This window comes from Acromyrmex echinatior, chromosome 4 (assembly GCF_024713525.1).
Source record: "Acromyrmex echinatior isolate Ae372 chromosome 4, ASM2471352v2, whole genome shotgun sequence".
Lineage (NCBI taxonomy): Eukaryota > Metazoa > Arthropoda > Insecta > Hymenoptera > Formicidae > Acromyrmex > Acromyrmex echinatior.
In genome coordinates this window covers 11,749,026-11,765,772 of record NC_141855.1, presented here as the reverse complement: position 1 = coordinate 11,765,772, position 16,747 = coordinate 11,749,026, and the positions used below count along the sequence as shown (strand labels likewise).

The 16,747-nt window shown below is 35.4% G+C and overlaps 1 protein-coding gene across 2 annotated transcripts in view; it reads right to left on the bottom strand.

Moving 5' to 3' along the window:
• LOC105146524 (DE-cadherin) overlaps positions 1 to 16,747 on the bottom strand; it is a 141,017-nt gene that overhangs the window by 4,422 nt on the left and 119,848 nt on the right. The window contains exons 2-15 of one of the 2 annotated variants that reach the window (XM_011056838.2): positions 11,040 to 11,113; positions 7,740 to 7,875; positions 6,933 to 7,171; positions 6,246 to 6,269; positions 5,303 to 5,491; positions 4,613 to 4,914; positions 4,233 to 4,503; positions 3,490 to 4,069; positions 3,234 to 3,415; positions 1,803 to 3,141; positions 981 to 1,204; positions 687 to 902; positions 263 to 602; positions 31 to 183 (exon numbers count right to left, since the gene is read on the bottom strand). In XM_011056838.2, coding sequence (XP_011055140.2) covers positions 31 to 183; positions 263 to 602; positions 687 to 902; positions 981 to 1,204; positions 1,803 to 3,141; positions 3,234 to 3,415; positions 3,490 to 4,069; positions 4,233 to 4,503; positions 4,613 to 4,914; positions 5,303 to 5,491; positions 6,246 to 6,269; positions 6,933 to 7,171; positions 7,740 to 7,875; positions 11,040 to 11,113 — 4,269 coding nt within the window. The remainder of the gene's footprint in view (positions 1 to 30; positions 184 to 262; positions 603 to 686; positions 903 to 980; positions 1,205 to 1,802; positions 3,142 to 3,233; positions 3,416 to 3,489; positions 4,070 to 4,232; positions 4,504 to 4,612; positions 4,915 to 5,302; positions 5,492 to 6,245; positions 6,270 to 6,932; positions 7,172 to 7,739; positions 7,876 to 11,039; positions 11,114 to 16,747) is intronic. The other variant, XM_011056839.2, reaches the window with a different exon arrangement.

Below are 16,747 nucleotides of genomic sequence, written 5' to 3'. Positions count from 1 at the left end.
CTTTTATCTGAGATTAAAAAAAATACTAACAGGAAGCTAATGATGACAGATCGCCTTCTGAATTGCCTTCTCCCTCATAAGCATAATGCCTTACATCATCGAATGGATTTGTTTCGGGATCTTTATCGCAATTTTCTTTCTTACCATCTAGGAAACCACAAATGTCTGGAACTTCGTCGGTCCCTTTATAAAAAAATTATCCTTTAGTTTTCATACAATTCATAATGCAAATAGCACTTTGACAATATTTGCCATATCATACCTCTACCCTGTAGGCCAATTGGAACTATTTTCGAATCAATAGGTGGTGCATCGTAAATGGCTCTCAAGACATTTAAATCATAACCCGTGTCAACCTCACCGCCTCCTTCATCCTCATAATTAATAATATTTTCTCGGATATCGTCCATATCTTTATACATATCATCTGTCTTTCTCCTGTGCACAACTACCGCTACGAGCAATATTAACAATATCAATACGCAAACTAAAATAGCTACTATAAAGTTCGTATCAATTCCGAACGAGATTGCCTTTGCCATGCCATGATCGCAACCAGGATCTGCGTTTCTGGACAACGATGGCATACCCAAGTTGTACGTCTAAAACAAAAGGATGTAACTTAATCTCTTATCATAAGTTGCTATAACTGTGTGTGTGTTTTCATATCTCTTTATTTTACTTACATTTCTATTGAATGTCATATTGCGTATACAACCGACAAATCCTTTGTTAGTCGGTTTATAATCCCATCCTAAATTTGATGCTAAATGCGCTAAATTAGTTAATGTACCACCTACTTGCAGCGGACTGTTAACATTTAAAAATTCATTGGTGCCTTGCGGTGCAGTAAGACTCATGCAAGCCGATATGCCGCACTTATCAACTACCATCTCTATGGACTGGAAAAAAAATAAACATTAATATAATTTGCATATTTAGCTTAAACAAAACGGTGTATGTACAATGAGAATTCTTACAGTTTTCTTCCAGTAAACGTCTATTCTGTGGCTCTTGCCATCTGTTAATTTAATTTGTTTCTGATCTAGTCTTACAGTTCCAGTTCCATAATCAACATACAACACAGCAAAGCCTTGTTGAAGTTCAAGAGACATGAAATCCTGAATTCGAAGCTTCGGATTGTAAGTCATGGGACCAAAATAAAATACAAGACCATTATCCACGTGTGGCGTTATTTCCACTCCTATAATTATACACATGTATAATTATATATGTAATATAAACATAAAAAATGAAAATAGTGTACTTTAAAATACGAAGCATCACTACACATCTGAGTGTTGAGATGTTGAACTAATATATATATATATTTATATATATATATATTATATAAATGAATTAATTTAAAAAATGATAATTACGTGCCGATATGATTGTCGGACTTTCAACGCAATCAATCTGAAATATTAATAATCCTCCCAAATTTCCCAAATTAATCTTAAAAAACTGTAATAAACTTATTGCGAAAAATATTGCCTCGGCCAGGAGTCGAACCCGGACCTCTTGCAATCTCGCACGGATTCGCGCTTCGTATTTTAAAGTAATATTATTTAACATAAACGGTCTTGTTTCCAATCTTATTGGAAATAGTGTAAACGAAAAGTCATTATAGAAATATAAAGTTAAGGTCGATTAAATATCGATAAAAGGAGTAATTACAGAAGCAGTGAAATAATAGAGCATGTTACTAGACTAAGAGCTAGTGCCAAGAGTGAAGGATTTCAAGTTCAAATCCCAGTTGATTTCGATATTTTTATCGTTTTGTCACTTATGGCACCTACCTAAATGTGAGTCGTCGCAAATTTGATCAGGTGACGGCATTATAGCCCAGCCGTCTCCGTGAAAGCCAATACCCAATAGTTCACATCTTGGTCCTTCCAGACCAGGGGGACACTCGCATCGTTCTACCAGAGGAGTACCACCGTTTAAACAGACAATAGGTTCCGCCATATGACAAGTGCACAGTGGATCTGCGACTGCCCTAACACCGACAAACGAACTGGTGTTAGTATAAACGACATACGGAACTGTGCTGGTGTTCAAGAAATTGCGGCAGGAATTGTTGCAGTGAAGCTTCTCGAATAGGCATTCATCAATGTTCATCAATAAGATATTCGCTTTCATTTCTCGTTCAATTTCTTTAGAATGTTGCGCTATAATTGTGTTCAATTTCTCAGGAGCATAATATGGACTGCCATGTGCCGAAAATCGAATGTCCAACAAGCTTCTATTATTATGATGAGGCGAATGAAGTACGGTGAACACGTCGACATTTTCGACCGATATATTTAGCATGGTTGCCAATTTCTCTTGGAATATATCCTTTTTACTGACACCAGATTCGTCAGGTTCCACAAATTGCTCCGCTGTTATCCCATAAAATCGTACGGAACCAGATCTGTGAACAGCTTCTTCGGGAAGTTCCTTGACAGTAACGTTTACGTAAGCATTTACTTGATGCAATGGAATATTTTGACCTTCTTCGGTGACAATAAATTTCAATACAAAGGTATCGTTCGTCGTACCTGACAATAAAGTAATCATGCCAGTACTGGTATCAAGATGGAAACCATCATGAGGAGAAGCCCACTTGAAAGATTTATCAGGTAGATCCCAATCATCCGGATCGTTAACATAAACGCGTCCGATTTCTGTGTCAGGAGCTTCTCCCTTGTAATTATAAACAAATATAGAACTTGAACCCTCGCGCATAGGATTGTCGTTCTCATCGCCTATGATCACAGTAAGCGTCGAGGTACCCGTCATTGGCGGTACACCACTGTCCGTAATCGCTATCGGAATGTTGTAACTCTTCCGCCTTTCTCGATCAAACATTACTCGCGAATATAAATTAGTATCGCGTATGTCAAATTTAGATCTAATTTCATTGTCCGCAGTATCGTCGATTCTGAACTTGAATGGTGGACCATTATCGTCGGAGTCGTAATCTCGTGCCTTTAACTCGGTTATCTTGCCATGTGGTTTATTTTCACCCCAAATAACTGGTTGCATATCGAGAAATGGTGCGTTGTCATTTATATCTCTAAGGGTAATATTAACCGTCACTAACTCTCGAAGGGCTGATGGACTATCATCTTCATCTCTCGCCTTTACGGTAACCTGTTAAAACCATCAAAAGGAACAATAAAAAATGAAATTAAGATATTGATTTTTAAGATATTGACTTGGTACATATATGACTAATAACTCACAGTCCACGTTGAAAAACCATTCGGCGGATCACGATCTAGTGGCTTCTTCAGTTTCATACAGCCAAATTTATCGATTCCTATCAAGGGTTGTTGCTCTTCCTTAGCGATAAAATAGACAATATGTTGATCAGCATTTCTGTCTTCGATATCAGGATCATAAGCCACCACGGTAGTGATGCAGCCTAAAACAGTAAAGTTTGTTTAAAAAATGATCAAACTTTGCAGGATTATAAAAAATATTGCATTAATACTTTACCGTCTACCAATTTTTCTTCGTCTATTGTCGGATTTTTGTCGAAATCTTCGAAAACTGGCGGATTATCATTAACATTTTCGATAAAAATCTCGACTTGTGCTGTGTCATTAAACAGACCGTCGAACGCTTTCACAGTTAGATTGTACTTGGTGAGTTTTTCGTAATCGAGCGGCTTGTTCACGCGAATTTTTCCCGTTGTAGCTTCAATGTGAAAGCTGTCATCAATGTTGCCTGATATAATGCTGTATGTAATAACACTCGCCGTATCGGAATCGATAACTTTGACTTCAGTTATAGGCTCGTAAATGTTGGCATTTTCATAAATCGAATTATGAGTGTAGACTTTGCGGGTAAAGCGAGGCGGATTATCGTTCTTATCAGCTATTTCGATTTGGAACGTCTGCTGTCCCTTATTGTGTTCGCCAGTTTTAAACAAAGCACTTGGAGAATTATCCGTCGCTATTACTTTCACATTGTATATATGTTGTTTTTCTCTGTCGAATGTCATTAACGTTGTGATATTACCAGTTTGCGGATCAATGGCAAAGAAATCTTTGAAGTTATCCAACTCGTAGGTGACCTTTAAAAATCGAGATATTGCATTAAGTGCAAAACATAATGAAATGTTGACGTACAATTATAAAATAAAACATGCTTTCGTAATACAAAATGTAATTTATACAATTTTACAATATATGTTATACTTTCGTAGCACAAATGTAATTTATATATAATTTTAATACCTGATTATTAGCAGAAGTTCCATCAGCATCAATGGCTCGTACTTGCATCACAAAAACTCCTGGTGGTTCGTTTTCTAAGACACTTCCTCCTTTAATATCACGAAAGACTGGAATGTTGTCATTTACATCTAAAATTTCGATATCAACCACCGTTTCGGCAGCTAACTGATAATTGTTTTTTACTCTCACTATTAACGAGTACTGCGTGTTCTTCTCATAATCAAGTTGCAAACCCAACTTGATATCTGCTACATCTTTATTAGATTCTAATCTATAATTAGTACAAATATGTAAAATAGAATTGATTCGCAATAATTGTTAATACATTACATTCCAAATTATATGGAGTGAAAAAGTAATAAGTACAATTCGTATAGTACCTAAATGTATGCTCTTTATTAGTTTGTTCCGTTGTCCCAATTACCAGCTCAAAAGTTAGATACAAATTGTCTGAATTACTAGAATTATCAATGTTGGATACTGCTTGTAAACGGACAATACTAGCATCATAATCTCTAAAATCCTCCTTAAGTTTGATCGGTTCTGCTGGCCTCGGTACAAAAGATGGCGCCTTCTTATGTGATTCCACAACTTGTATGTAAAAAGATGTGCTACTGCTCAGCTTTTCGGTGCCAAGATCCATGGCACTAACTATCATACCGAATTTAGAACCTGGAATCCGCTGCAGAAATACGTAACGATCATAATGCAAGAACGTTTATGCGATTTGTTAAATAAAAAAAGGAGGGAAACTCAAGCTTATTGAAAAAATGGGTTGATATCAGTACATATTTTTAATATAATACATAGAGAAATGAGGTAACAAATATTTCTTTCAATAATTCAACAAGTTTATTTTAGGCATTACTTGCGTATAAAATATTTACTAAAAAAAGAGTATGCAAAGCCAATGAATATAAAAATTCAAACAACGTTTTAATAAAACGACAGAACGCCGCTTAAACTATTAAATATATGTTACAAGTTCTAGTTTCCAAGTAATATTGTAAAACGGAATTTGCATTGTAAGTACTATCATTTAACATCGTTCCATACTTTATACTACTTACGTCTATAGTTTTGTTGAGAAATATGATACCGGATTCGCGTTCGATCCAAAAGTATCCGATATCATCCGGTCTCTCAGTTGATAGACTATATCGGACGATAGAATTATTGCCATTGTCAACATCAGTGGCGGAAATTCGCATGACCTCACGACCCACCGGTAAATCTTGCGGCACAGATTCTGTATAATTCTGTGTAACAAGCCAAATTGTATTAGCGAAAACCGACAATCGCACAATACGTATGTACGAATTCTAAAATGCACTTAATGTGAAGTATTCCATGCAATTCGTACAAATTGTGTTTACAGTACAATTATCATTTCTAAAAGACCACACGTTTATGCATGTTAATTTCTTCGTTTAATATAATAATAAATAATATAATACATTAATTTACATATTATTCCTTTAATAATAATAAATGAACAGAGAATGTAATTTCCATGCTGCGCTGATAATATTCATTGTAATTAATTATAAATCAATAAAAAAATCTTTGCACTGAAAGAAACGATTAGCTGCTGCAGCAAATTAGATGATAAAATACAGCATAGCATTTTTAATTGCTGCAACAGCTAATTTTTAATAGCTTATTCGTAGTGTCAGTATAGAAATTCGATAGGCTAACGCAACCAAAAATTGGCTGCTGCAACCAATTAAAAATGTTATGGCATATTCAGCCAATATTTTTTTTCAATGTGCATTGTTGACAACGTAGGTATATCGTGTACTCTTTTAAATTCTCATAGTCAAATCTAAAAATATTTTTCCAAGTGCATATAAAAAAGACATTCGGATATATAAAATAAAAATTAAAACGACAATTTGTTTCATGAAATATGCAAACATATACATAAAAAAAAGCGAGGAAATAAAACTTGGAACACTTTTATTTTTTCATTTACATATCGAGCAACATTCACATCACGAATTCAAAACCAACCTTCCACCTGTATCCACGAAAGACCTGGGATTGAAATGAAACAAAAAAAATTCAAGCAATAGTTGTTAGTAGTGATAGTGGTTGTATGTTAGTTACAAAAATTAATTCACACGATATAAACATACGGAAATCCTATAATATTTCACGAGTTACTCATATATTTTTAAAATAACTCATCATTTCCATAAATAAAAATGTCTTACATTTCAAAATGGTTTACGAATATTTTAATAGCGTATGAATTATATATTATTTAAAACCATCTATTTTTACTACGGATTTATTTTTATTAATTAAAAAATTAATTTTTAAAAAAGATTTTGAAATCAATTCTTCTTATTTTAATAATAAGTCATTTTTATCAAAAATAAATTTCGTATAAAAAGAATTTAATTTATATTTTTTTATTTATTCATAAAAAATCATCTCTTTATCGTAAACAACGCACTATTATCCTGTAAATATCATAAAAAAAAGATTTCATGGTTCTATTTCTTTAGTAGATTCTATTTGTTTAGTCAGAAATCTTTAATTCAGAATCTGGCTAAGTCTATTACATACGTATAATTGCAACGTATGCATAATGTAAACGTTTATTCGTACCACATGCACTCAGATTCGTATTTGCAGATGGGAACCACAAGAGAGTTGATAATGAGTTAGTAACTTAGGTAGTTAGCAACGTACCGCTTTGTCAAATTCGGGATAATTGTCATTCACGTCTTCGATAGTGACTTTGAATGTGCAATGGTCATCTAGCTGTGGCCTTCCATTGTCAGTCGCGAGTACCGTAAGATAAACTTCTTTTTCTCTAGCAGGTTCATCTCTGTCGAGTATCTGGGTCGTAGTGATAAGGCCCGTTTTATTGTTGATTGCGAATTTTAACCTATCCTTAGGATCCTTAGCAAAGCTATACGTAATGGTACCTGAAAATGTGAGATCAAATAAATGGATAATTAATAATGGAAATTTGAACCCTTTTTACGAAAATTTTCAAATAAATTAATTATATGAAAACTGAATATTTAAGTAAAATATTATTCGAACTTTCCGAAGTCTTGGCAAAAAAAAATCTCGAAAGTTTTGAATGTCCTGAAAAAAATTTCATTCTGTTCCATCGTGATTTGTGGCATGAAAGAGAAAAAATTGCGTATATCTGCTTTATCAATAATGCAGCGAGATATTTCCATTCTACCTACACATATATTTCTCGTTCTTATACTGAAGAGGGTAACATCTCGTATAAATCCATAAAAATAATAAATGAAAAATGTCAAAAATCAACGACACGGTATACAATCAAAAATTTAAAAACAGATTCAACACAGAATGTGCCTTGTAATTGTTCCCCATTTATTTCGAAATTCGAAATGTCACGAAACTTTGAAGATCATAGAAATGGCAAGCATATACATTTTATTTATTATGCACATAATTTAATACGACATTTTATACATGATATGTGACATATGTGACGATGTAACGCTATTATACCTCCTTCCTCCGGTGGATCCCTATCTTCGGCGTGCACCTGGATCACCGTTGTGTCACGTGGTTGTTCCTCCTTCACCACTGGCGCGTAATTTGCACAATTGGAGAACACCGGCTTGTGGTTGTGATTTTCATCGAGCTGAAAGCGCAAGAGAAACGGACAGCTATTAACGTGAGTGTTACTTGGCGTGGAGCACCCTCTCGAAAGGTGTCCGGGGGATTAATCGGTAAACTTGGCGGGGCGCGATGCAGATGGGAAAGACTTTAGAGAACAAGGTGCTCGATAAATCAAAGCGTTCCTCATAAACCGAGCGCCATTAATCATGGCGTATACCCCGGCGGTCTATTATGTCGCGTTTCCTCATAAAGATCCAATACAGCCTGAAAAAGAAGAGACAGAAGATAGAAACACAAAGTGAAAAAGGGAGGAAAAGGAAAAAAAACGAAGCGCCGTACTTAGACACTTCATAATAACGATTCACATCGATGATCTAGGACTAGAATGTGACAAGGCTAACATAAATCCCACAGCTCTGTACAACGTTACGCGATCTATTGCGTTTCGATAAGTCATATCCTCATAAATTATTAGTCGCAACCACCCTCGTGCATTGTGTTACCATTTCATCGCGAACTAGAATCGATCCGATGATGTTTAACATGCGTAATATACGATCGACATGGCGTTTAACTTTTGAACTATAGAGGAAGAGGAAGACAGAAGAAAAGAGAGAGGAAGAATGTGTATCGCAAATAATAACTGATAACGATATATAAAAAATTTATAAGCCAAAAAATTAATTTTGCAGATAGTAATACGTCTGACGTTGAATTTTTCATCAATCCTGCGCCAAAGCACGAGGGATGACATTCGTAATAATGCTAAGTACCTCCGCTCTCCTTGGACGCGGTCACAGACTGTTATCTTCAATGTAATTAAATGGTCGCGAACATTAATATTCATTACTATTTTCTGTCCCACGGGGGATATAACGATATTCCTGAGTAAACAACATTTGATAAGAAACATAATCCACGTATGTTCACCGTGTTTGCTCGCACGGTGAAGCACACCTTGGCATCTAGCAAACCTCTCAGACCGCTTAGAATTTCGCACAGCACTTTACCGACGTCATGCGTTACTCCCGATATAGCGCCGGTATTCGCTCTCGTATTTTCCAACCTCATTAACGATAAACAAGTTAGCCGCGTTTTAGCATATTAACCCCGTTACATTATATGTACAGCTGATTCCTGCAGACTTGTTCGAAAGAAAATTCTATCAATAAAATCCGTAGGGCATCTGCTGAGATCTTGAAAAAAAAATCCATGGGGAGGATTCTGATTTTCTGGGCGATTTTCATTAAAATTCAGACGCAAAATAAGAGTGTCTTTAGACGCAAATTTAAAATAAACTTGAATAATCGTACATTCTATCCTTATACATGTATAGGATACATAGTAAAAATTTTAGAAGTTTTAAAAAGTTTTTTTTATGTAAAAAGTAAGTATTTCATATTTCTAATTTTTTATTGTAATAGATAGTATAAAGTTTTTATCGATATAATTCATTTACCGTAAACGTAATAAATAATACTTGATAAATTAAATTTTCAATAGGTGCGATATGTATACCGGAGTTACCCTAACGATGCATACAAGCAGCGAGATATACTCGACTGCTAATTTAATATTGAAAGCGAGAAAGCTTTCGTGTGATGCAAATTGCTCGTGATGTTTTTGCGCAACATTTAATATTCGCAAAAGACCGAGTTTCACCGCGACTATCATCTCTGATTTGCAATGGATGAAATGGAATTGAAGAGTAAAGTAAAAGCAATAAAATTTCCTAAAAGGGCTAAGTAATAAATCTTACTCTGTTAATGTAATATGTATAAAAAATTACATATAATTATTATATATTATCTTCTATATATGAAAAAGATTACTACAACGGTAGTATAATCTTTTCTCGTTATTCTTTAAGTACTCTCGATTTTTTTCTTGGGAAAAATTTAATTAAAAGTAAATTAGCGAGATATCTTACATTAAAAATTGAAAGAGCGTGACCAATTGAGCTGTAAATAAAATTAAGAGACATGTAATTTCATTTTAATTTAAATGTAAATAAATAAAAATAAATACGTAATGCAAAGATATTTTACGTATATGTATGTTACGTATAAATTATTAAAATATTTGTTTCCATTTTAGCAGCATAAAAACAATCAGAATACCTTTCCAATTATTTTTAATAACATTAACAGTATTTATACAACAATATAAATAATATTTAATTAATTAAAAATCACAGAAATCCATTGCCTTTTCAGCTTATTTCCTTCGCACGCAGTCGCAATTGAATTTAATTATTAAAATACTAAAGTTTAAGTAGTTCTCTCTGCCATATGGAGTTTAGATTATATCTAAATTGTAGGAAACTTCTCTGCTGTATCTATTCATGAGATTAGATTCCAAAGGTTCAGTTACGAGTTTCACCAATCTAGAACTGTTTGATCAAACACGTCTTTTCATTATAGAAAAGTTCGTTAAGTACATTTCGATTCTGGCAGCAATATTGATATTATATTACATTTAATAGATTCGAACGATTTATCCGCGTAATCGATTATTGAAAATCATTAATTGTTGAATTTTGTATTGAACGTGAAGAGACTCACAGTTTCACAGCTAATATGATATATTTGGTATCAATATTTGGTATAAGCAACATCTAAATAAAGGCCAATATATCGATATTTCTAAGCAAGTACTAATACTGAATAATGATATATATTTTGAATATTATTTCAGATAGAAATTCGCGCCTATCGATATTTTATTGGCTTGAATATTTTTTAAAGTTTGTACTCTCTTAAAAATGAATGAATTTTAATTTCATTTAATTACAAATCCCAGACTTTGTGGGAATAATTAATCATCTGATGTCATGAAAACACGATATTTTAAATTCATTGCCTCGTGACTTTTTGCACGTTCCGTATATATCCAACGAGAAGTACTGAATTCAGACTTTCGTCGATATCACGTGAAGACGACTGCAGCCATGCGCACGTGGTAAATACACAGTTAAATTATTCGGCAGGTAGGAGATAAAGGAAGAAACAAATCCATTATCCAACTTACTGGAAAGGTAATATATACAGGGATCTGGTTGGATCATTCCCGGGATCTTGGATGGTAAAGAAACTGGGTTCGATGTCCAAGATAGAAGAAAAGGAGTGTAAATGGCGGTGGAAAGGAACGAAAAATCGAATCAAGAACGAATCGAGAAGCACTTACCGATAATTTACCCTCGCCTAGGTACTGCGATCTTTCGTCCAGGTGTCTCGAGTGCCTCAATCTCGTTGCAGACGCTGTAACATAAAGAAGAAACGGAAGATGATGATATCGCCCATTTGGGATATTGTGGATATTGCATTCGATAAAGCGAGGAAAATCGATCAAAGGCTCGTTCAAATTTAGGAATAATGCGTGATATTGTCTGCGTGATCCTTTTCGAAAGCAAGAATTTAACAACAAAACAAAACAAGAGGAAGCTTTTTTTTTATCTTAATATTTTTTATCCTAATATAACATATCGCGATATGACGATTGTCTCTAATAATTTATATATATAATACATATTTAATCTATAATACATACTTAATGATACTGATGCTAAAGTGTAATAAATTCTATATCTATATCTCTTCTATATACCTAATGATACTGATAATATAAATGAGATAATTGTGGTATACGTAAGCATACATTATTATTGTTTCTATGTAGATCTCATCGATTATAATATACGCATACTTTAGCAACGTTGCGTCGACGAAAATAGCAGGCGCTCTGATAAAAATTTATTCAATAATATATAGAAATATAAATCAAATGTTGAATTTATAACGTCTAAGATGAATATTGCTCTCTCTCTCTTTTAAATAGTATAATCCTCTTAATTATTCAGCTCACATGTATTCGTTCTATTGTATCTATATTTTGATACAATATACATGAATTTTTTCGGCAGTGCTCGTTTTACATTTTACGCATAATAATTTAAAATATCGAGCATTTCGAAATTTCACAATCAGAAGAATTTTCGCGTGTGCGTATAAAAACCATATAACGGAAGCAAAATAGTAGAAAAAAATTTGTAACTTGCGACGGAATAATCTTAAGTTAAAATTGCCAAATGCTAAATGCTAACTGAATTAGAAATTATATATATCTCAAGGCGGATCCTAGTTGCAGAGATCTTTATGCATCATTCACAATAATGTCTACTCCACCAACACCGAAGAATGAGAAATGCAACTTGGAACGCTACCTCAGAACTATTCATAAGTTGCGCAAAGTAGGCATTGCTAATGCGGCATTACTAATGTGGCATTAGCTGAGTCTTTAAGTTAATGTACAAAGAGACGAAGCAAAAGGCGCGTAGAAGAAAGTACAGTTTCAAGTATGCAAAATTATTCACAAAGACTGCTGTTGTTAACAACTGTCGCAAGTTGAGAAAAAGATATTCGTCTGTAAATTTAAACAAGATTATTATTGATGCAATAAAACGTACGATAATCCGATTTCATATTATAAAGAAGAAAAAAGAGAAATACGGGTGCGCAAAAGAACAAGAAAAAGAAGCAGCACAAAATGCTTTCGTTTCATTGAACACTCGCTGTCGGTATTTTTGAGTACCGAAAATAATCCCTGTCACTCTTTTGTTAATGCTTTTCAACCGCAATACGTGCTAGCGATGAAGCGCTGTCATTCCTACAGCTTGCGTGGCTCAACCACAATGCGGTTTAAACTGTCCCGAATTTTAAGTAAATTTGGTCCGCCGTAAAAGCGATATCACCGGAATTGCATAAAATTCAACCGGGCTCGGAAACACTCGCACCCGGAAGCCGTCATTGTGTAATGTAGTGAAATAACAAAATAAATAACAGAACGGATAGAAGCCAAGCCAGACATCTTAGGCCATAAATCTTGCATGAATTTTTCTGACATTGTATTTGAGTTCCTTTTTTATCTTCGTGCTATTTTTATCATTTCATAAAGGTTGATTGGTGAAACTAGCATTTAACAATCTAATTGATCTGACATTAATGATTATCCATAGCAACGAGATTAATTATGTTTCTCTGGGAAACTTGATAAACGATTGTCGCTCAACCTGTTTAAGTACAACGTACAACAAGCGTAATTACGCACATATAACTCGTTGATTGAGGAATCCCCTGTGAAACTCCCGATAATTGAAATGGGAATCAACCTTTCTTCCTCCCCTATCGTTCCATCTCTATATCAAAATCATTCGGAACAATTGTCGATGTCACTTCAATTTATTATCACTCGTATTCAATCGAGTGGAGCGTACACTCCACTCGTAACCACGAACTGATTCGTCCTCGACTCCTCTCAAACTAACACTTCGTCCAAATTAACACTTGGTCCATTATCTTGTTCCGCAACATTTGTATAGTATGAGGAAACTATTTGTATTTCCGCATTAGCTTTAAGCATCGTTTCGCTAATCCGCCTGGCGTATCGCGCTGGCGTCCGTTCCTTTTAGATATTTTCAAGAGAAGAAAGCGCACCCCATCTTAGCCCAGTTCTTTCCCAGTTCCGGAGATCCATTAAGTATTTCTTTCGATATTTTGCATTCGCAAAAGTTCCCGCATATTAGCGGGAAATGTCTCTATCAAATTTCCCATATTAGTTCCATTGTGTTTTACCACGTTATATTTTATCACGCTTCTCAATGAAAATCGGGACTAGCGGTAGTTCGACTGTAGCACAGCGAAATTATGAAAAATGCCGATGCAATACCACGATTATTTGCTTCATCGAAAGGATTAATCCAGCGCAACTACTTGTGATAAAACAACTCGTAACGCCGGAAATAGATCCAGATAAATGGAACGATATGCACTCATGAAACGCTAGTATATTTACTTTTATGAGGCCGTATACTTTAACGTTACGCTCAAATGTTAGAGATATTACAGCAGCAATGTTTAGCAAAGATTACAATTATTCATTACGTTATCAACAATTTAACGATGACTATCATGTCAATCCTCTATCGGGACTGTACATCAACTTTAAATTTTTGATGTGTAGTTTGGAATATATGATATTCAAATACAGAAAGATAGCATATTCTGCTGTTTCTTAATATTTTACGTGTCCTGAATATTTGATAAGTTTATCTAATATATCGTAAGTACAAATCTTCCATATTATTATAATATGTAATTATACTTTCTCAAAAAGATTGTGTATCTATATGTATATACTGAATGAACGGAAATATACAGGAAGAAATTAAGAAATATTCGTATCGAATTTCAACTAATGCTAGCTAAACTAACAAAAGAAAAGCACGATCCATCCATTTACGAGAAGATTTTCATGGGAAGAGAATAAAACACACACACACACACACACACACACACACACACACACACACATCATATACGCATCGTTAGAAGGAATTTGTATCAGTCATAGTATTCCATTTTGTGTCCAAAGAGACACAATAACTTTTATGTCACAAACTAAAAGCCAGGTACATTCCATAGTGGATTATGTATGGAGCCCGCCGTTTTCTATATCAAAACCATTTATCGAAACTATCGACGAGTGAGATTTATTAAATTTAACCGCACTGTTTTTTCCCATGTCCTGCTTTTTTTTTCAAGAGGTGGCAAACACGCGCAACACTCTAATTCACAGCGAAAAACTCTCGATTCGTGCCTACGTGGCGTCTGATATATACTATCCAATCTCGTCAACTTATGGATTTTTCTTTCTACTCATATTTACTCATGTTTACTTTCTTTTACGTCAAGTAAATGAGAAGATCATCGCTCGTACTTTAATAATCGTTCTTCGACGACGGATGATCGATCGTGCTCTGCGCCGCGTCAGCTGAAAATTACTGGGGAACATCATCTAGTTTATTTAGTGCTTGCGAATTTGTGAAACTTGATATAGCCGCCGTGCCAGTGGAGAACTCGGTTAATTTGCTAGAAAGACGATTAACAAATTCCTCAAAGGTCTATTTGCTCAGTATAATTGTAGAAATCACCGCAGTATCATTGCAGTTCATCGTAATAATTTTCATTTCATCTCAAATCGCCGCAAATGATAATAACTAACTATAATAACTAGGTCGAGCTACAGCAGTGCGAATAGTTAAACAATAAGTTTAAATTGGTAAAAGTGTAGCTGGCACCGTTTCAATCGGCGCTTATCGGCCGGCACACTCCGCGGTAAATTTTTTTCATGAGTCCCTCGCACCAACAACGATATTCGATGTGGATTACAGAAATTATATTATTAATCCTCATTTTACTAAGTGCACACTGGAGCCAGTTGGCCGGCAATGTGTATTTGCGCCGCTTAAGCAGCCTGCCACGCCTGTTATTCCGTTAATACCCAAATCGCGTTACGATGAAAAATCATCTAAATGTAATATATGGACGTAATATAATTTTACAATTTTACATATCAGCGTAGCGCGCGCGTTTATCTCCGCGAGAACACTCTGCGATAAAATGCGCTATTAACTTAACTCCAATTGGGTTAAAACATTTTTCGAATTTATCGCCTTTTCTATATACTTATTGTACGAAATCCTGTCGCATTGCATTATTCTGCCAATTTCGCCCCATATATAGAATACGCCATCGAAGAGTCATGGACGAGAGGGACAAAGATAGAAATTTATGAAAATGCGGACTTTTTCGTGAGCGTGGATTGGCCGATGGCGGCGGCGCGACGCGACAACCGGGGGATCGACCCCGCGAGATGCCATTTCCGGTATTATCGTCGGTGCAGCGTTATCAGCAACGTCATCGGAAAAGCGTCAACTGTGAAAGGAATCGCATCGCGCGCGGCCCGGGAGCCGTTTCGCATTTTTCATATTTCGCCCGGTTGTCGCGTGGCACGATATTTCCTGGAGCCGACCGATACGCATCTCTGGAACAATCGCCAGGGACGCTAAAAAGCGAAATTTATCTCGATAGTATCAAAAGCTCATTATGAAACGAAGCTAATTATATTCTCACTTGTCTCCAGCATAATTGCGCGCCGTTTGTTGTGGACGCGAGAGTCCGACGTTCCTGATGAATTTTAGAAAAAAATAATAAAAATTCGTCGCGTAAAGCGCGACTACACCGCGAACAAAAAGAGTTTCCGTGTCACATCGCAACGTCTATTATAACAGCGGGAGCATAGACTCTTGCATAAAGCATAACGCATAATGTATAAGAAAATGAACCAGCCAAAATCCTTCATTTCCTTTCTTTCCATGAAATAAAAAACTCTGATTGGGGTTGATTATCTTACGCCTTATGCGTTATGCAAGAAAATTTGTGCTTCTATACCCTAAAATTCCTACGTTATCTACTTAAGCTACTTAATTTGCCATGCAGTAGAACCATGATTATCGTCATCAATTACGTGCGAGGATTACTGTCGAAAATAGCCAGATTCAAAAAAATATCGAGAAACACTATTCTTTATTTCTAGAAAGTATCGTGGCGGGGTTATTGTTAAATGCACGCCGAGAACAGTGAGAGAGGAACGGAATGGAAGGCGATAAGCTGCGAGAACGAGCTTGCTAATTATACTCTCGGTCAGCGATTGCTCTTCCGCGTTGAGTAATTTCTAAAAAGCACTGCTAACGCATGCGCGACGCGAGATGGATACGCCCGGTTCGATTGGCTTTAATTAAAGCGTTAAAAAAGGGGAGAATACGTATTGACGCATTTATGCGATGCCGAGAAATAAATTACCTGCGCGCGTGCCATCGCGACACGTCACATAGTGGTTTTCGAGCGAAAGACGACTAATAATCTCGTGAGGTGCATGTAGGCACAGCCGTGGGATAAAGCTGGTCTTGAGCACGCGATGATAACCCGAAAGACAAAATGTGTTTGTACATTTAGTTTAGTTTAAGGCTTATGGAAATTCGGATTACGCATTTCTAC